The following is a 23,588-nucleotide window of genomic DNA, read 5'->3' on the forward strand; positions in this document are numbered from 1 at the left end:
GTCCATGGTGGTTTGTAAAATGTTGACCTCCATGGGCTTAATATCAATCACAATAATGTTTAATGTGCCTTAGAATTGTGCATGTAATCTTGTCTATCTAGAACTTGATATTTATATGGCCAAATATATCATTTATTATCACACTAGTGTTTAAGCCCGTTACATTAACTGGTGCTAGAATAGATGTGTAGAGTTTTAGCACAATGGGGCACTGAAGCGTTTCTTTCTTTCTCTCTCCCTGCCCCCTGTCTGTCTGTATTTCTTTCTTTCTGTCTCTCTCCCTGGCCCCCTATTTAGTAGAGTTGGGACTAAAGAGGACTGTGAGGATTTACAAAGGGACTGCAACAAAGCATCATGCCTTTAGCTTGGAAAAAAGCAATCATTCATCCCATCATGAAAGATCATAAAATCAGTCCTGAAGAAAAATCAAACTATAGGCCAATTGCCAATATCCCTTATTTGGCAAAATTGACAGAAAAGATTGTATTTAATCAAATATCAGAATTTGTAGAGAAAACGAATGTCTTACACCCAAATCAAATGGGTTTTAGACAATATCATTCCACTGAGCATTCACTAATTGGCATGACAAACTCTATACTCTACCATCTAGATCATCATACATCTGTTCTTTTGATTTCCATTGATCTTTCATCTGCTTTTGATACTATTGATCACAACCTTTTACTAAATAGACTTCATTCTATTGGTATCACAGACCAGGTTTTGCTTTGGTTTAAATCTTACTTTGATAATCGTTCTTCTACTGTTTTCTTTAACAAATCTTCTTCAGAAAGCTTTTCTGCACCCTATGGCATTCCGCAGGGTTCTATTATTTCTCCTCTTCTTTTCAATATCTTCTTTGCACCCCTTATAACACTCTGTCAATCTATTGGCTTCTCTGTATTTGCTTACGCAGACGACATACAATTATTACACCCTCTTGACCCCAATAATTCTTGAGCAAATTCACCAATGGCTTGACACAAACAGATTAGCCCTTAACATTAATAAAACAAATATCATGCTCTTTCCTTGGAAAGACTGTCATAAACTTTCTTTCCCAATCACTATTAAGAGCATCTCCTTGAAGTTAGTTCACAAAATCAGGATTCTTGGGATTATCTTTGATGATAAGTTATCATATCATGATCATATCAGTCATGTTGTCAAATCAACTTTTTATAGACTCCATCAAATTCATTCAATATCCAAATTCTTATGTTCAAAATCTCTGAATATTCTAATTCATTCTCTGGTTATTTCTAAAATTGACTACTGTAATGCCCTGTTCAAAGGACTGGCTCAAAAAGAAATTAGACATCTGCAAATTATCCAGAATGCCTCAATCAAACTTATTATGAAAGCCAAAAAATTTGATCATATCACTCCCTTACTTAAAAAAGCTCATTGGCTTCCAGTTGCCCATCGTATTATGAACAAACTATGCCTGCTTAACTTTAAATCTTTGACATTCAAAACCCCAGCTTTTAATTATAGAGTTTTAATTCCATATACCTCACCTAGACTCTTGAGGTCAAGTGACCAACATTTGTTGGTCAACCCCTCTCTCAGAATTATTAACACGCGGCGGCAGTCTATTTTTTTCTGTTACGGCTCCCCAATCCTGGAATGCCCTTCCAATTCATCTAAGAGAGGAAAAGAATCTCGGAAAATTTAAGAGCAAACTAAAGAGTCTTCTTTTTAAAGATGTATTCAATGATTAACTGAATTACTTTTGGCTCTCAATCCATTTTTAACTATTTTGACCGTTTTCATTCCCTTTCCTATTGTTTTTAACCCTAATTGTACTACTTTATAACCAGATTGTATTTCATTCCTAGTTTTCACTGTGTTTTTTTATTGTATGTTTAATTTGATTTACTATTATGTTTTAGTAGATTTGGTACATGTCTTTTATGTTTGTCTTCCTCTACTTTGTAATTTTTATTACTTTGTACATCGCTTAGAATTCGGAATAGGCGATTAATCAAATGTCATAATAAACTTGAAACTTGAAACTTGACCTGAATAAACTAGAAGAGTGGGTGACGAGATGGCAGATAAAGTTTAATGTAGAGAAATGTAAAGTCTTGCATATAGGAAACAGAAACCCGAAGCACAGCTATACGATGGGAGGGCTGGTAATGGATGAAAGTACCCTAGAAAAGGAATTGGGGGTAATAGTGGACAAGACAATGAAGCCGTCGACACAGTGCACAGTGGCCTCTAAGAAGGCGAATAGAATGCTAGGTATTATCAAGAAAGGTATTACAAACTGAATGAAAGAAGTTATCCTGCTGTTGTATCAAGCGATGGTGCACCCTCATCTGGACTGGCTCCTCCTTCGCCTAAAAGCCCTTGTGTTGGACGTTTGGGGCTTAGGCGTTTTTTTGGTTCATTATGGGCAAAAAGTGTAGATGTCGTGGGGGTGTACTTGTAGATGTAGTGGTGATCTTGGCGTTTAGTAGAGGCAAGCCATAATCAAAACAAGGACGTTTGTTTTGGTTATGGACACTTTCCCTGCTTCTGCTTTCAATGTTTAAGGCATTAGGCCAAAAAGGGACTTAGATGTTTTATTGATTATACCCCTCCATGCATTTTACAAGTTATGATAAAAGGAGGGAGACAAACTTTAACAAGTTTCCACTTAATAAGACATGACTAATGGAAACAATTAGGAAAGTTGGGGGAACTACAAATTAAAAGTAAAGGATACAAAAAGGGGAGCCCACAATGAGAAGGGAGGCTGTTATAAATATCAACATTTCTGCCTATGTTTAAATTTGACTTAAGAGTCATATGCGTCTTGAAAGAGATGTCTTTAATAATCCCAGTGTAGCTGATGATGGTGAAGTGTAGATCCAATTGTAGTGAATCTTGGACAAAGATAGCAGTATTATAGATTTCAATTAATGAGCTGAAGTGAGGGACCCTACACAGTCCATGTTTTGGCAAATGTACCTGCCTTCATCATGGGCCCATTACAGAAAACAACCAACTGGGTAAAGTGGTAGAGTAAAATTGATACTATAACGGATGTGGTAAACCGTCAAACAGAAATCCCTTCTCTGACCACATAATTCTCCTCAGAAGACATGCCTTGCTGGAAACTGAAAGTCTGCCATCATATTTATATATTTTTATGTTAAAAGGGCTGAAATACCAAGAGATATGCATCTCACTTTCTTCTCTTCCCCTAATCCCAGCAGCCAAAATATCCCAATCCCAGAATAAACTCCTATCCTCTAAAGTCAACTTCCCCAAAATAGACCATCACCTCCTAAAGACACCTCACAGAATCCCAACCCCCAAATTTATTTCCCTCCAAACCCCTGAGAACCTATCTAAGCATTCCCTTGGATCTAGCATCTAAAGCAGAAGCAATACCTAGTTTTTCCTGCCCTTTTACTTTGCAGGTTCAAAATGTCACCTGTTAAATCCATCACTAGTCTTATACTACTGTACTGGGGTCAAACTACCAAGTAAGGAATTTTCAGATTGTACTTTTAATTGGTAATTTAAACACTAGAAGTAGTATATTTTGAATCCAGAGCCCTAAGGGGCAGAATTTACTGGGATCATTTCTTCCTCATAAGAACATAAGAAATGCTACTGCTGGGTCAGACTAGTGGTCCATCCTGTCCAGCAGTCTGCTCACATGGTGGCCTCAGGTGCTCTACATGAGTCCAGCCTCACCTGTGCATGTTCCAGTTTAGCAGGAACTTGTCCGACTTTGACTTGAAACCCTGTAACAGACTCTAGAAGAGCGTGCCAGCTTTCCACCACTCCCTGGGTGAAGAAGCATTTCCTTACATTTGTACGGAATCTATCCCCTTTCAACTTTAGAGAGTGACCTCTCGTTCTCCCTACTTTGGAGAGGGTGAACAGTCTGTCTTTCCCTACTAAGTCTATTCCCTTCAGTATTTTGAATGTTTAGATCAAGTCCCCTCTCAGTCTCCTCTGTTCAATCTCTCACTATACGGCAACTCCTCCAGCCCCTTAACCATTTTAGTCGCTCTTCTCTGGACCCTTTCAAGTAGTACCATGTCCTTCTTCATATACGGTGACCAGTGTTGGATACAGTATACAAGCGGCATAATAACCCTCTCTGATCTGTTCATGATCCCCTTCATAATCATTCCTAGAATTCTGTTCATCTTTTTGCCAATGCCGCACATTGTGCAGACGGCTTCAATGACTTGTTGATCAGAACTCCCAAGTCTCTTTCCTGGGAGGTCTCTCCAAGTACCGCCCCAGACATCCTGTATTCGTGCATGAGATTTTTGTTCCCGACATGCATCACTTTATAATTATCCACATTGAACCTCGTTTGCCATGTTGATGCCCATTTCTCAAGCTTGATTATGTCATGTTGCAGATCTTCACAATCCCCCTGCATCTTCACTACCCTGAATAACTTCATATCGTCCGCAAATTTAATCACCTCATTCATCGTACCAATGTCCAGATTGTTTATAAAGATGTTGAAGAGCATGGGTCCAAGCACTGAACCCTGCAGCACCCCACTGGTGATGCTCTTTCAGTCCAAGTATTGTCCATTTACCCCCACTCTCTGTTTCCTATGCTCCAACCAGTTTTTTGATCCACGTGAGTATTTCACCCTCAATTCCATGACTTGCAATATTCTGACGTAGTCGTTCATGTGGAACCTTGTCGAATGCCTTCTGAAAATCCAGATATACAATGTCGACTGGGTCGTCTTTGTTTATCTGCCTGTTTACTCCCTCAAAAAAGTGCATCAAGTTCATCAGACAAGATCTGCATTTGCTGAAACTGTGCTGGCTGGTCCTCATCAGACCGTGTCCATCAAGGTGATCAATGATGCGGTCCTTTATTAGCGCCTCTACCATCTTTCCTGGTACTGAGGTTAGACTCAACAGTCTGTAGTTTACCGGATTCCACTTGAACCCTTTTTGAAGATCGGCGTAACATTCTCCATCTTCCAGTCTTCCGGAATCTTTCCCAATTTGACCGACAGGTTGGCTACTAGTTGAAGCAGTTCAGCTATAATCTCTTTCAGTTCCTTGATGACCATCAGATGGATGTCATCCGGTCCCAGGGATTTATCACTCTTTAGCCTATCAATCTGCCTGTATATCTTTTCTAGAATGACCATCAGCCCTGTCAGTTTCCTGTCTTCATTTCCAGCATAGAGCCTGGTGGGTTCCGGTATGTTGCATATATCCTCTTCAGTAAATACATATGCAAAAAATGTCTTCAGTTTGTCGGTGATTTCTTTATCTTTCTTTAGCACTCCCTTTATTCCACGGTCATCCAACAGACCCACAGCTTCCTTCGGGGGTCATTTCCCTTTAATGTATCAAAGGAATGGTTTGAAGTTTTTCACCTCCTTGGCTATTTTTTCCTCGTAGTCTCTCTTGGCCACTTTTACCATCTTATGGCACCTGCGTTGATGTTGTTTGTGCTCATTCCAGTTTTCATCCATTTTTGACCTTTTACATTCCTTAAATGAAGTTTTCTTGTCTCTGATCACTTCCTTCACCTTTTCAGTGAGCCACGCCGGTTCTTTGTTTTTTTTTCCTCTTGGATCCTTTGTCGATATGTGGTATATGTAGATTTTATGCCTCAGTGACTGTGTCCTTAAAAAGAAACCAAGCTTGCTCTAGTGTTTTTACAGTGTTTATCCTCTTCTTAATCTTCTTCCCCACCATGAGTCTCATCCCTTTGTAATTTCCCTTTTGGAAGTTCAGCGCTGTGGCCGTCATTCTGGACCGGTGTTTCTCCCCTGCTTCTAGGTTGAAGCGGATCATATTGTGATCTCTGCTTCCCAGTGTCCCCTCTACTTCTACACCTTGTGCCAGTCCTTGCAGTCCATTCAGAATTAAGTCCATAATTGCATTTCCTCTTGCATTGTCCTTGACAAGTTGTTCCAGGAAGCAATTGCCTACAGCATCCAGAAACTTGGTCTCCCTAGCCCAGCCGGAGGTACCTAGGTTCCAGTCTATCTCCGGATAGTTACGTTTAATCTCATCCATCATTTCTACATCAATTTCTTCGGACTGCCCTGGGGGTCAGTAGTAGATGCCGATCTTCGTTTCCAATCCATTTGTTCCTGGAATTTTGACCCATAGAGACTAACTTGTTTTTCATTTCTGGTGTGTTCTCTCCAGTTGATTCAATACCCTCTTTGACGTATATGGCAATGCCCCCACTTTTTGAGCCACTCTGTCTCTGCGATAACACGGTGTCCCAGACACTTTCCTCAGACCACCATGTTTCCGTGATTCCGATGATGTCATCGTTATCTTTTTGTGCCATAGCTTCTAATTCACCCATCTTATTCCTTAGGCTCCTTGCATTCGTGTACATACACTTGAGTTTATGGCCTATTCCTTTCTTGCATTTCCTTCCCTCTTGTGTCCCTTTTGGTCTTACTTGCCTGTGATCAGGTGGTAGGTCTAGAGAATCTCTATAGAGTTAAGGGCCTGGGGTGACTTTTAGTGAGTGAGGGGTCTGAGAACGTGACTTTGGAGACAGTTGTTTCTGGAAAATAGGATTGATCTCAAGAATCTGATATGTTTGAAGGAGGGGTTGGCCTCAGGAAGAGAAAGTGACTTCATAGGGATAAAAGTCTGCTCTGGGAGCTAGGAAGTCTTTATTTTGGAATACTATTTTTAATGGGTACTGTCCACTTTAAGATGGTGACCTGAAATACTGGACTACACATCATTGGCCTAATGCTCCAGGACCTAAAAATAATAGAGTTTGTGATGATGGTCATGATTACTAGTTGTGTTATTGATTCACACAGTAAACTAAGCTGTGATAACATAAGATATTTTACCATAGCTTAGTAGCTAACTCCTACAATCTCTGGAAGACATAGATAATTCTGAATTAACTATATTTCTTGACAGATCAGCTATACTTCTAAGAATCCTTTTAATAAAGGAACTAATTTCCCATATCGCTATCAGACTATGTCCAGTATTCTTAACATCATTACTGGGATCATTAAATTATTGAAACATTTCAACTGGACTTGGGTTGGTATCATTGCACCTGATGATGACAGCAGCCTGAGGTTTATCCAGATCTTGAAAGAAAAGATTGAGCAAAATGGAGCCTGCATTGAATTCATAGAAATATTCAATAACATCCGTGTTTTGACAAAAAGCTCTTTAAAAATTAATGAAACTATTTATAAATCATCAACCAATGTAATCATTGGTCATTTTCATACAGAGGGTACATGGCATACATTTGTAGAGCTAAAAATTCAAATGATACCTGGTAAAGTCTTTATCACCATAACTGAATTTGATTTCTTCTTGATCTACCCAGTGGAATGTAGTTTGAAGAATAATACCTTGCTATTCACTGGAATAAAGAAACACATTCCAAGCTTTTTAAAATTTATACGAGAGGTAAATCCTATTATGTTTCCTCATAGTAAATATGCTAAACTTTGGTGGAATGGACTATGTGACAACCAGTGCCCCAAAAGCATCAAACGGTCTTGTAATATAGATAAAGATATATCCTATTTACCCAGCTGTAGCAATACCCACTTTGCCAACAGTTACAACATTTACAATGCTGTGTATATCTTAGCACATGCACTGAAAGACATGCTTTTCTCTGGCTCTGGAAATACCACCGTGTGGAATGGAGACCGACAAAGATTATCAGATTATTTGCCATGGAAGGTAACATCATTTCATAAAAGAATGCTATATTCAGAAACAGAATTGGTCACATTTGTTTACTGGTAGAGTGGAAGGTGAAATTTAAAATGTTGCGCACGATCCACTGCATGCTTTTTAGAGGTGATCCATCTTATTTAAAACATATATTATTACTATATGTGCTATCTAGTCTTTGGACTTATCTCAAAACAATTCAGATTTTGAGCAGAATGAAATATTTGTCTGTATCTTAACATACATTTTGATGTATGGGCCCTAAACTGTGGAATGAAATCCCTATGGAATTCTCATGGTCACTATATCTCAAAAAATATATGGATTACCAATCTGAATCTATTAGGGTATTTCTTAAAATATTCAGCTTCCTAATTTTGTATTTGATTAAGAAAAAAAAGCTAATACCAAATGTATGAATAATTCAGAAAACTTAATATAAATTCAGTGTATTAACTACTATAAAATAATTAACACATATTTAATAATAATATAAAGCCACATACATATTCATTGACATTCCTTAACCCAATGTTCCAAAACCACCCCTATCTTCAAAAGCTAAGTTAACCCTTTCTGTCCATAAAAATGACATCAACGATGAATGTGTTTTTTTCCTTTCAGTTCTTGTGTTATGATGATGGTCTTAAATTATAATACAAAGCAAATACCAAATTGCTGCACAAAGATCTAAAGCTCATAAAAGTCTCACTCAATATTCTCTGTAAACCATAATACAAAGTGAATCCCATATCCGTCCACAATGATGTCAAACTTATCAAAGTTTCACTCAACACCAGTCTGTGTTTTGCTTCAAGAGAATCATCAAGAGTAGAGACTGATCCAGGAGAGTCTTGGGATAAATTTTTATCACTCGTACAACAATAAATAACCATGTTCACATTCCTGGGCAGGGCTTCGATGGCTGGGATGGTTAAGACGGGCTGCAGTGAGCCTTGACAGAGACTCCAGTAGATAGAACCTAAGTATACTACTGGGCAGGGCTCTGGGATTCTGGCCAGAAATATCTAAGAAAAAGGACCATTTAAATTAAATGATTAATTTATGGAGCATGTACGGTTGTGCAGACTGGATGGACCATTCAGGTCTTTATCTGCCATCATTCACCGAGGGCTCCTTTTACAAGTTTCAAGTTTCAAGTTTATTTAATTTTTGATGAATCGCCTATTACAATTTCTAGGCGATGTACATATTATAATTTAGATAGAAGAAACTTACAAAATAAATTCAAATTTCAAATTTAAAACAATACAGACATGAGTTTGAGGAATAGGGTTAAAAGTTACAATATTTGGGATTATTTAAAAAAGGAAAAAACAAAAGGAGGGGAATTATAAAACCAAAGCACAATGTAATGAAATAAACAAATTTTAAATTAGTTGAAAAAACTAATGTTAAAAATCATAGGCATCTTTAAATAAATGGGTCTTTAACAGTATTTTAAATTTTACAATATCTTGTTCAGATCGAATATACTGAGGCAGAGTATTCCACCATTGAGGGCCCATAACTGTAAACATATCTGATCTTCTGGTCCCAATAATCTTTAATGACGGTACCGAGAGGAGATTTTGTTCAGATGATCGCAGGGAACGTTTAGGTTTGTAAGGAATCAGTGATTTGGAAATGAACTGTGGTTCGTTAGATGCTAATGTCTTAAAAATAAGAAGGCACACTAGCGTTTTTAGTGCACGCACTGGATTAATGCGCGCTATAGCATGTGCTAGCCGAAAATCTACCGCCTGCTCAAGAGGAGGCAGTAGCGGCTAGCGCGCAAGGCATTTTAGCATGCACTATTCTGTGTGTTAAGGCTCTAACGCACCTTCGTAAAAGGAGCCCTATGCTACTGTGTAATTCTACCTTAAACATTCTCAAATTAAAGTGCATACAGTCAAATTACTGATAAGCAGCAATCAAAATGGCCACAAAGTTCAGTCCTAATATGGATGCATCTCAGACTATCCTCTTTTTTAAAAAATGTCTATGGAACCCCACTCAAAGCATCATTTGATTGGATATTCACTTTTTGAATTTAATTACTTAGATCTGGACTATATTCCACTCAGTTTCCCTATTTGAACCTCTAGACTCAACGGTATCCCATGAATAAATTAAATGCGGTTCTTCATTAAGTAAAACAGCTGATACATTGCCACCTCATTCCAAATTGATCTTATTCAGGACCACAAACCTCAAATCCTCAATCGTGTGGCCTTTACCCCACCAATGAGCTACTAATGAAGCTTCTCTGTTGTTTCTTGAATTGTTAAAATGCTGAGCAATCCACAATTTGACCAATCATTTGTCCCTCCTTTTACACCACAGAAGTGGTTTTTACCACAGGCCAACACACTGAATGCTCTGCACTGATCCTGATGCTCATAGGAACTCTATGAGTGATGTTTGCAGCGCAAAGCACTTGGTGCACTGGCCATCATTAAAAACCGCTATTGCAGTTTTGTGAAAAGGGGAGGGGATTAGTTTGGCCAATATACCATTTATTACATGGACAGGAAATTCCTGATAGGTTTCAAAATTAGAAAATGATTTTAAATAAAATGTTTTACCTGTCTTGGGATTTATGATGGTATCTGTTTCCATCACATGACTACTATAAACACAATGGTTGCAGGAATCAGTGTTGTAATTGGGTTTATCTTTTATGCCTTTTTCTCACTATGATTCATTCTCCATACATTTGTATTTACACAAGTTTTTTCATAAGTTGAGACTTTTAACATTTTTTTCCTGATAAAACTAAAGATGAGCCACCTTCCAGAAATCATGGGTTTCAGGATAGGTATAAAACTACATCTAATTGGGTTCCACTGGGCCTGATGGACCCCATTATAGAAACATTCCAGCAATTGATTTTGAGTGAATTAAATAATATTGATCAGACTAATCAAAGTGGATATCATAATCTATCTAGAGAAGAACTGGCATTGGATTCTTTCAAATCTGACCAATCTCTAATGATTATAGGGCAGAGAAAGGGGAAGGAGTGGTGATTTTAAACAAAGAAGATTATGAAGGAGAAGCTTTATGACAATTATCAGATAGAATATATTATCAAACTTTAGGTAACAGGGATCCAACAACAGCATACAAAGAGTGAGTTTTGCAGTGTTTATGTAGGTTTCACTTCGAACATTACATTTGTGCAATACTTTAAAAAAAAAAATTATTAAGGATTTGAAAATTATATCCAAGAACATACTTATTTAAGAAATACAGAGAGTTGTGCAAACAGGAAATTAAACAAAAAATACATAATCTATATAAATATTTCTTAGACCACAATCAAAGCAAGAGTCAAGAAATCCAAGTGAAATTAATAAGGAGATTTCTATCTTAGAGAACAATTATTAAGGCATGGCTTAATAGTTGTCCCACAATTCAAATTAAACTGTTCAATAACACTACACATTCCCAGTAACAACTTTCTTCAAATCAATAAATGCCCTTAGTTGTTCTGGGGAAAAGAAGACATATTTTATCCCTAAATATTTTATCATGCATTTACAAGGATAGGAGAGCAGAAATGAGGCATCCAAGGAAACCACTTCAGGTCTCATGACAAGGAATAATTTCCTTCGTTCTTCAGTTTGTCTGGTAATGTCTGGAAATATCCAGACTTTTTTTTTTTACCACAAAATGGCACCTGAGAATTTCTAAAGAACATTTTAAAGACAGCATTAACGTCCTGTTCAAACACAAAAGACACCAACAAAGTTGCTCTTTCAGTATTTTCAGTGATAGTATATTCCAATAAATTTGAAACATTTAAAGGAGCATTAACTGGACTTAGTTGTAAATTCTCTGGATCCGGTCCCATTTCTTTTTTCTTTGGCAAGCAGTAAATATGGTTTACAGGTGGAATATTGTCAGAGGAAAAACTCAAAATTTCAGACAGGTATTTTTTCAATAAGTCAATGGGAGACATCACCAGAAATTTAGGAAAGTTGAGAATTCTTATATTCAATCTGCGATTAAAATTTTCTATTTGTTCAATCTTCCTATTTAAAGCACATTTGTACAATACTTTTGTGGCATGTTCTCTTGACTCCTAAGTTGTTTTAGGCATTTTAGTACTTTTTAAACACATATTCTTCTTTTTGTATCTTTGATGCAAATATTTTTCCTTATGTACCAGTTTTTTTATGTATAAACTTTTTATAAAACTTTTCTGTATAATCATTTATTCATACATTGATATTTTTACTTTCATGCAAGTATGTCACAACTCATTTTTTATAGGTTTGCTTTAATTTATTTATACTGTTGCTGTTCATAATTTGTACTTGTTTCATATACCTTTTGTAGACTGACGTATACACCCCTGAGGCAGGCCTCTGCCTAGAGGCCGAAACACAGACCATGTCGGGTTAACCAGGGTCAACCACCCTTTAAGGACTTTACACTTTGAACCAAATAACTTATTGTTCATGTATTGTTACATGCATTGTTATATGTATTTTATTTGAATTTGTACAAATAAACCATATTTGTTCTAAGGTTGATGTGCTTTATCCCGTTCCCAATATTCTTTCTCTTGCTTGGAATATCCCAAGATACCCAGCATATATTTTATATCTAAAATATATAAATCTTTCACTCAGCCCCCATGGAAACTCAATAGTCTCTAGATCAGGGGTGCCCAACGCGTCGATTGCGATCGACAGGTCGCTCGCTCAGGCGACCCCAGTCGATCGCAGAACGGGTTCCCTTCTTCCCTTCTCTTTTTTCCCCTCCTGACTGGCCTGCTCCTGAATTCTGCTGCTGCCTCCGCTGCTCAACATTTAAAAACAAAAAAACAAAAAAAGGCTTGGAGAACTTATGCTCCGGGGGCTAACATGTGCTTGTACGGCTTCCCTTCGCTTCCCTCTGAAACCAGAAGTTATGTCCGGGGAGGGGGAGGGGGTAAGAAGGGAAGCCGGCACGCACATGTTAGAACCCTGTTCGCGGGCTAAAGCGGGAGACAGGTCAGTGAAGCTTGCGATTTGCTCTTCTTGCTGCCAGGTCCTGCCTACTTTCTGTTTCCTCAAAGGCAGGACCCGGCAGCATTTTTTCCAAAATGTCGATCTTGGGCCGATCAGCCTTCCTCTTCCCGACCTCAATTGTGCCGTCGGAGAGGAAGTTCTGGCCAGCAGAACTTCCTCTCCGACGGCAAAATTGACGTCGGGGAGAGGAATGCTGGTGGGCCCGAAGCAAGGAGAGCTTGGCCGGCGGCGGGCGGCTTTGGGGGCCTGTTATCCGATGGCAGCGGCAGAAGCAGTGGCTTGTGGGTGGGCAGGGAGGGAGAAAGAGGGCAGGCAGGGAGACAGAAGGAAAGAAGAGAAACAGAAAAAAAGAATGGGGGCATGAAGAGAGAAAGAAAGAGAGGGCAAGGAGAGAAGAAGAAAACATTGGGGGGGGGGAATGAGGTCAGGAAGAGAGGAAGCATACAGGCTAAAAGAAGGGAAGAAAGATTGGATGCACAGTCAGAAGAAGAAAGTGCAACCAGAGACTCATGAAATCACCAGACAAGGTAGAAAAAATGATTTTATTTTAAATTTAGTGATCAAAATGTGTCTGAATTTATATCTGCTCTCTATATTTTACAATATGGTCCCCTTTTACTAAACCGCAATAGAGGTTTTTAGCGCAGGGAGCCTATGAGCGTCGAGAGCAGCGCTGGGCATTCAGCGCAGCTCCCTGCGCTAAAAACTGCTATCGTGGTTTAGTAAAAAGGGAGGGGGTGGGTATTTGTCTATTTTTGTATGGTTGTTACTGAGGTGACAGTGCATAGAGTCATCTCCTTTGACCTCTTTGAAAAAACCCCAGAATAGGAATGATAATTAACAATTGTATGCGTACAGTGTGCGTTGTGTTTTTTTTTTAAATTTTATTGTTGGTAGATCATTTTGACTTGGTCATTTTAAAAGTAGCTCGCAAGCCCAAAAAGTGTGGGCACCCCTGCTCTAGATCATTATTTCACCCATTATCTCAATAGTCCCCATGTAATTCTCTACTTTTAACTCTGCTGGCTGTCATTTGGTCTTACCTCTGTCTTCTTTAATACAAGAGATACATCTGGCCTGGGTTTCAAAGAGGACCTTTTGAAATGACATCTATTCTTGATGTCAAATATTAGCCTTTGACGGTGTTCCTTATAACCCTTTTAAACCAGCTTGTGGTTACAGGCTAATTATTAATATTCAGCAGAGATAACCAGTTATCTTTCAATGAATATTTGGGGATAGCCAAAAATATGTGATTTAACCAGTTAGTGACCAGTTGTGCCATGTGAGAGAACATTAGACTTGCAGATTATAAATGTTCTTAAAGAAATATATAAATAAAAGGACAATTGGCTATTCAGGACTTTCATGAAAATGTATCCTTTATTTTTAGCTTCATCATTATCTGAAGTATGTGCACTTTAAGAATGAACTCGGTGAAGAAATCTTTTTTGACAAGAATGCAGAAATAAATATTGGCTACAATATTATTAATCAAATCTTTCTGCCCAATGGGACAGTGCTATATGAAATTGTTGGAAGTTATAAACCTTCTGCTCCCCTTGGAAAGGATTTCATGATCAATAAAAAAGAGATAGTGTGGGAAACTGCATTTGCCCAGGTGAGAGTGATATAATATTTTGCAATATTGAAGAACAAAACATGAGTTTCAGTCTGGCAGGAATGAGAAGAGATCACACAATATCTCTTGCCAAATATTTTATTCACTAAGCCAACAAAACACAAAGCATGTCCTGGACAACGTTTTTCCCAAAGGTTTTGCTTCCTTAAAACAAACTGGGGATTATGATAGATCCCTTCAAAATAAACACAAATATAATTTCCTACTGATTATATGAGATAGAAATTTTGAGAAACATAATGGTATCTTTAATTGATTATAAACATGTTTTAATGCAAAAAGGGGTCCTTTTACTAAGGCACACTAGCCATTTTAGTGAATGCTAAATGCTAACATGTCCATTATATTCTATGGACGCATTAGCGTTTAGCACACAGTAATATTTAGCATGCATTAAAATGGCTACTTTGCCTTAGTAAAAGAGGGGGAAAGTTTCTGATATGCTGTGAAAGCTCACCATGACTCAAAGCATTTTTCTGATTATTTTTGTTTCTACTCAGTGTCCGGTGTATCTTGTAGCAGTGTTCAACAATAGTCAGCCAGCATTAATGGATTTTTTTTAATTTATTCAGTTTTTTAGCCTGTCCTCCCCAAGGAACTCAGAATGGGTTATAAATCAGGTACACAGTGGGATCACAGTCTATCCACTGTACCTGGGGCAGTGGAAGATTAATTGCCTTGCCCAGGGCCATAAGAAATAGTGCTGGAGTTTGAACCCACAGCCTCAGGATGCTGAGGCTTTAGCTTTAACCGTTACACCAAAGTCTCCTGCTGTCTTTTCATAGTGGCAATGTCCTGGTGAAAACTTTCACCATGTGCATCGCAGACTGCACCAAGATTTCTGGGGAAGAAGTCCAACTATTTTTGTGAAGAGGAGGCAAAAATATCTTTGTGGTTCATGTACCACATTTTTCTGTCCTGGAACCAAATTCTTATGGAGTGGCCAGTTCTTTTGACTGTAACGTAACTCCTTAGCATGGCTGTCATTCAGAAATAAAACAACAGTACTTGGTATATCCAAGCTGTATTCCAAGTAGCAGAGCTACTACTTTAAGATCACCACAGATGTTCCAGTTGTGCTAAATATGTGTGCTAAATATGATTTAACAGCACTGCATATGAAAACATCAGTGCTGATGTTGTTGTTTTCATTGCTAACTTTATTATCATCAAATCTTGTATTTTGCTGGGGGTGGCCACCAGAAGTAACCTCCATTCATATGCCATCCCCACCTTCTAGTCTAAATGCCTAGAAACATACTGCCTGAATTTCTCAGCTAGGATTATTTTTCCTGCCATGGTACGGTGCAGCCCATCATTACAATACAGTCTCTTGTTTTCCCATGTATTGTCCTATTCTCCTATGTACCTAAAGCCTTCTTGATAACACCAGGCTTTGAGCCACCTATTGAAGTTCTTCGTATTTTGTACTCTTTCCTCTACCTATCCATAAGTAGGCAGTACTTCTGAAAAAGCTACAGTCTTTTTACAAAAGGTTTTATCCCCTCCCCAAGCTCCTAAAAAGCTTTCTATACTGTAAAAGTCAATTATTGTTGGCCAGGTCATTTGTTCCAAAGTGGATAATAAAATCAGGCTTCAAATTATTTGCTTCTTCCCTAATTACAGTTATATTTGTCTGGCATTCCTGGTGGCTGAGGATCCTGAAAGGCATTTCACTATTTTGAGTTCCTTGTTCTGTGCACCAAGATTAATCCCTTTTATGATTGAATTCCCTAGCAGAAATACTTTCCTGGTTGAAGCTTTTTTTATATGTGCATTGTTGGTGCTTTATTTTACAAGTTGTCTTCACTGATTCTTGTTCCTTCTCAGATTTTTTATCTTGAGCTTTTTATATGTGCTTCAAGGGTCAACTCTAGGTTTATTGATCGATAACATATTTGTTGGCTATCCTATCTGTCTATTGGATTCATAGAAGTTTTCTCTAGCACCTTAGCTCAAAGCCACCATTTTTTCTTCTATCTGCTTTCATGAGTGTCCATGTCTCATAGCGATATGTCATGATTGGGAACAAAATGGCAGTGATCAGTCTTTGTTTGATAGTGATTGAGATGTCCTTGCACTCCCAAATTTAGTCCATGTTCACCATGGTTACACACCCCAGTGCTAATTGACGCTTGATCTCTGCTGTCAAACCGCCAATTTAATCAATAAAGGACCCAAGGAAAATGAATCTGTCAACCACTCTATTTCTTCATTGTTGATCTTTATATGGAATTTCTTGTTGATGATAGCCATGATTTTAGTCTTCTTGATGTTCAGGTACAGTCCCATCTCCTCACTTTCTTCTTTCAGCTTCAGGATCAACTTCTTGAAGTCTTTCTCACTCTTTCCCAGCATGGTAGTATCATCTGCATATCTCAGATTGCTGATAGTTCTTCTTCCTATTTTCACCCCAACACTCTTATCATCTAAGTCAAGCTTCCTCATAATTACTTCTGAATAGAGGTTGAAAAGAATACGAGAGAGGATGCATCTTTGTCTTGTACCCTTTTTGATCTTGAATCATTCAGCATCTCCATACCTGGTTCACAATGTAGCTTCTTAATTGTAATAGAGCAATCTGATTAACCCAATTAAGTGTGCTGGCACTGTTACCTCACAAAGTGCTTCCCAAAGCTTGTCATGCTCAACACAGTCAAAAGTCTTTTATAATCAAAGAAGCACAGGTAGAGCTTCTTCTGGCACTCCTTCACCTTTTCTATGATTCGCTTCAAGTTTGCAGTGTGATCACAGGTTCCTCTGCCCTTAAGTAATCCAGTTTGGGCATCAGGAAGTTCTCAATCAAGTTGCCCAACCACCTCTGGATGATTTTTAAAACTGATCTTTTCTAGTTCTTTGGCCATGTGAAAAATAGCTGGCTATAATTAACTGTTCTAGGAGAGTAATTTGTGATATAGGAAGAAAGGATCTGAATTGGTCATAGTTTCATAGTTTATTTAAATTTTGATTAAATGCTTATCCAAAGGTACAAAGCGTGTACATAATAATTTAAAAATAGTGGGGAACAAACATTTTAGATAATAAACATGAACAAACATTACAAACATACTGGTAACATGAAAACATTGGGGAAAAAATTAGGAGAGCTACAATTTTTTTTTAAATAAGGAAATTACAATAGGGAAGGGAAATGATTTAATTCATAAGAAAATAGTTATGTACGGAAGTAAAATAATTTAAAAGCATCCTTAAAAAGCAAGCATTTTAGGCTATTTTTAAATTTCTGCACGTTTTAACATAGTAACATAGTAACATAGTAGATGATGGCAGATAAAGACCTGGATGGTCCATCCAGTCTGCCCAACCTGATTCAATTTTTTTATTTTTTTTATTTTCTTTTTCATAGCTATTTCTGGGCAAGAATCCAAAGCTCTACCTGGTATTGTGCTTGGGTTTCAACTACTGAAGTCTCAGTCAAAGCTCACTCCAGCCCATCTACACCTTCCCAGCCATTGAAACCCTACCCAGCCCATCCTCAACGAAAAGGTCATATACAGACACAGACCGTGCAAGTCTGCCCACTACTAGCCTACTAGTTTTGTTTGGCTCTAAGGAACAGAGGGAGAGAATTCCAGATTAGTGAGGCAGTGACTGATAAAATGAGAATATGATGAGTACCAATTATCTTTAAGGAGGGAACATTGAGGGAATATTGTGGACAGAAAAAGAATTTGTATTTTATACACTACAACACTCTCTCATTTCAATAAATATATTTTTACAATCCTCAGGCACCTCCACAATCCAAATGTACTCCAAGTTGTGATCCTGGCTATAGGAAATTACCTAGAAATGGGAAGCCTGTCTGCTGCTATGACTGTATTCCATGTCCAGCTGGGGAGATCTCCAATCAAACTGGTGAGTGATGTATAACACTTGAAATGCTCATGGTGGAAGGTTATTCAATGTGGTGCCTGATCTGTGAAATTCATAAGAGAATGATAAAAGCCATATTAAAAAAAGATCAATGCACCATCCATCCCAGAACTCTTTCTCTACCAGTGGTAAGTCTTGGTTAATATTGAAGAATTTAGCAGATTTTAATTGGAAAGTCCAACCCTCATTGTTCAAACCCAGAAGTATATAATGGAGGTACCCAAGCTTACTTGTACATGAAGGCCCTGATAGCTAAAGGATTTGGGGGATAGTTATACATTTTATTATATGAGGAAAGACTAAAGAGGTTAGGGCTCTTCAACTTGGACAAGAGACCACTGAGGGGAGATATGATCAAATTCTACAAAATCCTGAGTGGTGTAGAATGGGTACAAGTGGATTGATTTTTTACTGTATCAAGATTTGCAAAAACTAGGGGGACACTCAATGAAGTTACAAGTTAATACTTTTAAATCCTATAGGAGAACATATTTTTCAATCAGAGAATAGTTAAGCTCTGAAATGTATTGCCAGAGGATGTCATAAGATTGGTTAATGTACCTGGTTTTAAAAATGGTTTGGATACAGGAGAGGTCAGAATTTCTAGAAGACTGGCCGCATGGACATGCCAGAAGAGCAGTGGGGCACCCTAGGGGACACCATAGTGAACCTTGCATAATGGATCCAGATACATACCACATCATAACTCCCTTACAGTATATAATAAACCCTCCAAAGCTTACCCCAAACCTACTGTACCCATCTCTTTACCACTCCAATAGCTCTTATGACACCTACATGTGAGAACAGTGGGATTTGGGTAGGTTTTAGTGTTTTCATACTTTCCACCACAAGTAAACTAGTTAGAATGGGAAATGGGTCCCTTCTTGAGTCCACTGCACTGACCTACCAGACTACTCTAGACATCTGCTTGCTGCTGTATTAAGACAGCTATAACATCTGCAGCTGTCATATAGGCTGGCATACATTATTTCATTCACATCTTTGAGGGGTATGGGAGTGGGGGTCAGTGACCACTGAGGGAGTTTTTGGGGGGGTCATGGTTACATCCCCCAGTGGTCATCTGGTCAGTTTAGATACCTTTTTGACACTTATTAGTTTTCAAAACAGGTCTAGCCCCAAATGCTCAAATTGTGTCCTGGACATTTTGTAAAATGCAAAATATCCAGGTCCTAATCCTGTCCTAGTCCCACCCAAACCACACCACTAACATGCTCCCTTAGAATTTAGGTGAATAGTAGATGAACAGCATAGAAAATCATCAAAAAATAGATTTCAGAAATGGTGATTTTGATGTTTTGTCAATTTAACCAAGTGCCACTTTATATCATTTTGGGATGTTTATCTGTTTTGAAAATGAGCCCTATGGCAGACAATTGAATAACAGGGTATACCAGTTAGGAACCAAAATTAAACAAGTCTATGGACCACATAAATGTGACATTTATGCACAAAACAAACAATATTCTGAAGCTTGGGGGCTTTTACATGTGCAGGGGTTAAGTTGTGGAATAGCCTGGTTAGTCAAATTTTAAAATGTAGTGATAGGAATGCATTTAGGAAAAATGTTAAAAACACAACTATTTGTGGATGCATTTCTTTGAGCAATTGACTTTATGTAAAGATTGATTCTGGCTGTTTTTGTTTCTATCTTGTTCTGACTTTTATATTTTATTTATGTAATTTTTTGTAAAACGTTTTGGGAAAAAAATGGAATAGAAATTTTAAAAATTAATTAATTAAATAAATAATATAAGCCCCATCTATGGCCCATCCCTGTGAATACCCCTCTGACATTTCTCAAACTATATGTAAGTGATTTTTTCCTTTCAAATGTATGTTCATGGTTTCGTAATCAATAACGTTCTTGCAAATGTTGGACATTCTTTAAGATGTACAGATTTAGATATTCCATTTTGTTCAAGTACTTTATTCCCCCAACACTTAGATGTTCTTAGGAATGTTCAAGAGCCCTATATGCACTGCTAACCAATTCTCTGACTTACTCTGGCATTTGGCATGACTTATCACTGAATTTATGTACAATTATTTATTTTTAGTATTTGTATAACAATTATAGCCTAAGGGGCTCATAATCAAAATGAAAATCTAATATAATAAAACGCTAGGCCACGCATTCGCACTTCCTATGTGTGCGCTGGTTTTCCATGAGCTGTAGCGACACATAGGAAGTGCGCATGCGCGTCTTATGCTCTGTCCTGCTCCCTGTTTGCCGTCGCCGCCTCTCCGTGCTCTCTCTTCCTCCCCCCCCGAGGAGGATGGCCAGCGGCTTACGCGCATGCGCTGGCTTGGCGCACCAAAGGGCAAGATGAAGGAGGTGCGGAGCAGCGCTGGCGGCGGCAGTGTCTGGTAGGGAACACGTCAAAGAGTCCCCCCTCCCGCATCAACTGCTGCTGCTCCTGTTTGAAGCGGCCTGCTGAGGTTTGCAGCCGGCTGTAGCGAACCTCGCAGGCCGCTCTCCACATGGAGCACGTTCCCTCTGACGCGATTGCGTCAGAGGGAACATGCTACCATATGGAGAGCGGCCTGCAAGGTTCACTACAGCCGTTCGTGAACCTAAGCAGGCCGCTTTGAACAGGAGCGGCAGTGGCGGAAGCAACCATGGGTGGATGGAGGGAGGGGAAGAACGGGAGGGGAAGTGAAAAAGAAGGGCTATGGAGCAGGCAGGAAAGAGGGCTGCTTTGGGGGAGGGGTGTGCTGGGGCCAGACAGCAATCGGGGGAGGAACAGATGGGGGGGCCATGAAGCAGGCAGCCATTGCACAACAGGGGGAAAGGGGGCTGCTTTGGGGGGAGAGTTGTGCTGGGGGCAGACAGCAATCGGGGGAAGGGAGGAACAGAAGGGGGGCCACGAAGCAGGCAGGCATTGCACAACAGGGGGTTAGGTGAAAGGGGGCTGCTTTGGCAAGCAGGGGGGGCCAGGGAGACAGACAGAAAGAAAGACGCACAGACAGGGGACCTGGGAGAGACACAGACACAAAGAATGACAGACAGACAGCGTCCAGGGAGAGAGACAAATAAAAAAAACAACAACACACCATACATACAGACATCTACTCTAGCAACCGTTAATGTAACGGGCTTAAAGACTAGTACATCTATAAAGCTGCCTAAGTCAGCACTTGGATTACCTAAAAGACAGATCATCCAAGTGCTGATAATCAAAATGGGTTTTTAGATGCATTTTAGGCCTCTGACCTCTGCTGTGAACTCAGAGTGAAAAGGGGCATGTTTCGAGGAGTCGTTAAGGTGGGAGATTTGTGGGATGTGGGCTTTCCTAAACTTAGTCATCCCACAGGGATAAATGAAAGTTCAATGAGGCTGCCTAGACAAACTTATATGTTGTGACTTAGGTGATCCAAAACCAGGCATAAGTGCCCAGAAGATATCCAAAGTGACCAGATAAACACTGCAGGGACAAAGTAAAAAAACCCACATACTCCCCCAGTGATCGCTGATCCCCTCACACACCATACAAATCAGAATAAAAATGTACAGACCTGCCTCCAGAACATCAGCATCTGGCATAGGAAAGCTTAGTAGAGCTGCAAAGAGATGACTTAAGTAGTGTGGGGGTGGGATGGGCTAGTGAACCATAGAGAGAAGGACCCAAGCCCACCAAAACACCCCAAAACCCTACTGTACTGCCATATAGATCGGGTTGTACACCAGTGGATCTAGTAGGTTTTGGAGGGCTCACCATGACCTGCAAGTGAGTTGTAGTGAGATGTTTATGTGGCACCCTTTTTGTTAATTTCACAGCAGTGCCTAGTAAGGTGCCCCACTACTCTATTGCTATGTCTGGGTGGCCAGTCCATCACTTTTCTGGCCCCTTCCACATCCAAAAGTTCTTGTTCTGGGTGTTTGGGACTTCAACAATATTTTGAATGAGAATGTGATATAAAGATAGATGACTTGGCGGTCTGGACGATAAAACGGTTGGATGTATAAGTAGATGATTAAAAAAATATATATATATATTTTGGATGTATTTTTCAAGAATGTACTTTAGCCACTGCCAACTTTGGGTGCCTAGCGTCTTAGGCCAAAAAGGGACTTAGACTTTTTTTTAATGCCCTTATAAGTGTTTTACATTCAGTTACTCAATCAATTTTCCCTACCTGTCCTGGGGGATCACACGCTATCTAATGTATCTAGGGCAATGAGAGATTAAGTAACTTTCCCAGGGTCATAAGAAACAGCATGGGTGTTGAACCCACAACCTCAGGATGCTGAGGCTGTAGCTCTAACCACTACACCATAATATCAGCCATGTTTAGCAAATTGCTAAGCACCACTAACTATTTATCAACCCTCATATCTTTAAAATTTAGAGCAATATTTAGCCATTCTTGAAAACTGAGGCCATTTTTGAGATGCTAAAATATTATTTCTTCTTAGATATGGACAGCTGTGTAGCATGCCCAGAGGACCAGTGGCCCAATGAAAAAAGAGATGTCTGCATCCCAAAAATAATAAGCTACCTTTCCTATGAAGAACCTCTGGGAATCATTCTGATTCATATCAGCATTTTCATCACTGCTGTCATTCTGGGAATTTTCATTAATTACCGAGACACTCCTATTGTGAAATCTAACAACACAAACCTAAGCTACATTCTTCTGGTCTCCCTCATGCTCTGCTTTCTCTGCTCATTGATATTCATAGGCCGTCCTGAGGAATTGACTTGTGTTCTCCGACAGATTGCCTTTGGAATAACTTTCTCCATCTCCCTCTCCTCTGTCCTGGCTAAAACAATCACTGTGGTCATGGCTTTCCAGAGCACCAAGCCTGGAAGCAAGCTCAGGAAATGGATGGGTTCCAGGGTCTCATACTCTATAGTCTTTTCCTGTTCCCTTCTTCAAGCCTTACTGTGCCTTGTCTGGTTGTGTACTGCTCCTCCATTCCCATATTATAACATTCAATCAGAAATTGGAACAATATTAATTGAATGTAAAGAAGGGTCAGCAGTTGCATTTTACTGTGTTCTGGGTTACCTGGCATTTCTGGTTTGTATCAGCTTCATTGTTGCTTTTCTAGCAAGAAATCTACCTGACAGTTTTAATGAGACCAAACACATCACCTTCAGCATGCTTTTGTTCTGCAGTGTCTGGGTATCTTTCATCCCAACATACCTGAGCACCAGGGGCAAGTATATGGTAGCAGTGGAGATATTTGCTATTCTGGCCTCTAGTTCTGGAATACTGGGATGTATCTTTATTCCCAAGTGCTATATTATTCTGTTGAGGCCTGAGAAGAATAACAGGATGTATATCACAAAAAATAAATTGACTTAA

At 39.1% G+C, this 23,588-nt stretch overlaps 1 protein-coding gene across 1 annotated transcript; it reads left to right on the forward strand.

The window, feature by feature from the left end:
- Positions 1-354: 354 nt before the first annotated feature.
- LOC117346189 (vomeronasal type-2 receptor 26-like) lies at positions 355-23,588 on the forward strand. The gene is made up of 5 exons (XM_033915592.1): positions 355-483; positions 6,903-7,694; positions 14,106-14,333; positions 18,107-18,233; positions 22,693-23,588. The coding sequence occupies exons 1-5, from the start codon at positions 355-357 to the stop codon at positions 23,586-23,588; spliced, it is 2,172 nt and encodes a 723-aa protein (XP_033771483.1).

Source organism: Geotrypetes seraphini, chromosome 12 (assembly GCF_902459505.1).
Source record: "Geotrypetes seraphini chromosome 12, aGeoSer1.1, whole genome shotgun sequence".
NCBI classification, from domain to species: Eukaryota; Metazoa; Chordata; class Amphibia; order Gymnophiona; family Dermophiidae; genus Geotrypetes; species Geotrypetes seraphini.

Bases quoted from the DNA above. Each gene is read 5' to 3' on its own strand.
- LOC117346189 (XM_033915592.1), top strand. From the start codon at position 355: ATGCCTTTAGCTTGGAAAAAAGCAATCATTCATCCCATCATGAAAGAT. The intron at 7,695-14,105 runs GTAACATCATTT...CTTTATTTTTAG, and splicing joins CAGATTATTTGCCATGGAAG to CTTCATCATTATCTGAAGTA. The intron at 18,234-22,692 runs GTGAGTGATGTA...ATTTCTTCTTAG, and splicing joins GGAGATCTCCAATCAAACTG to ATATGGACAGCTGTGTAGCA.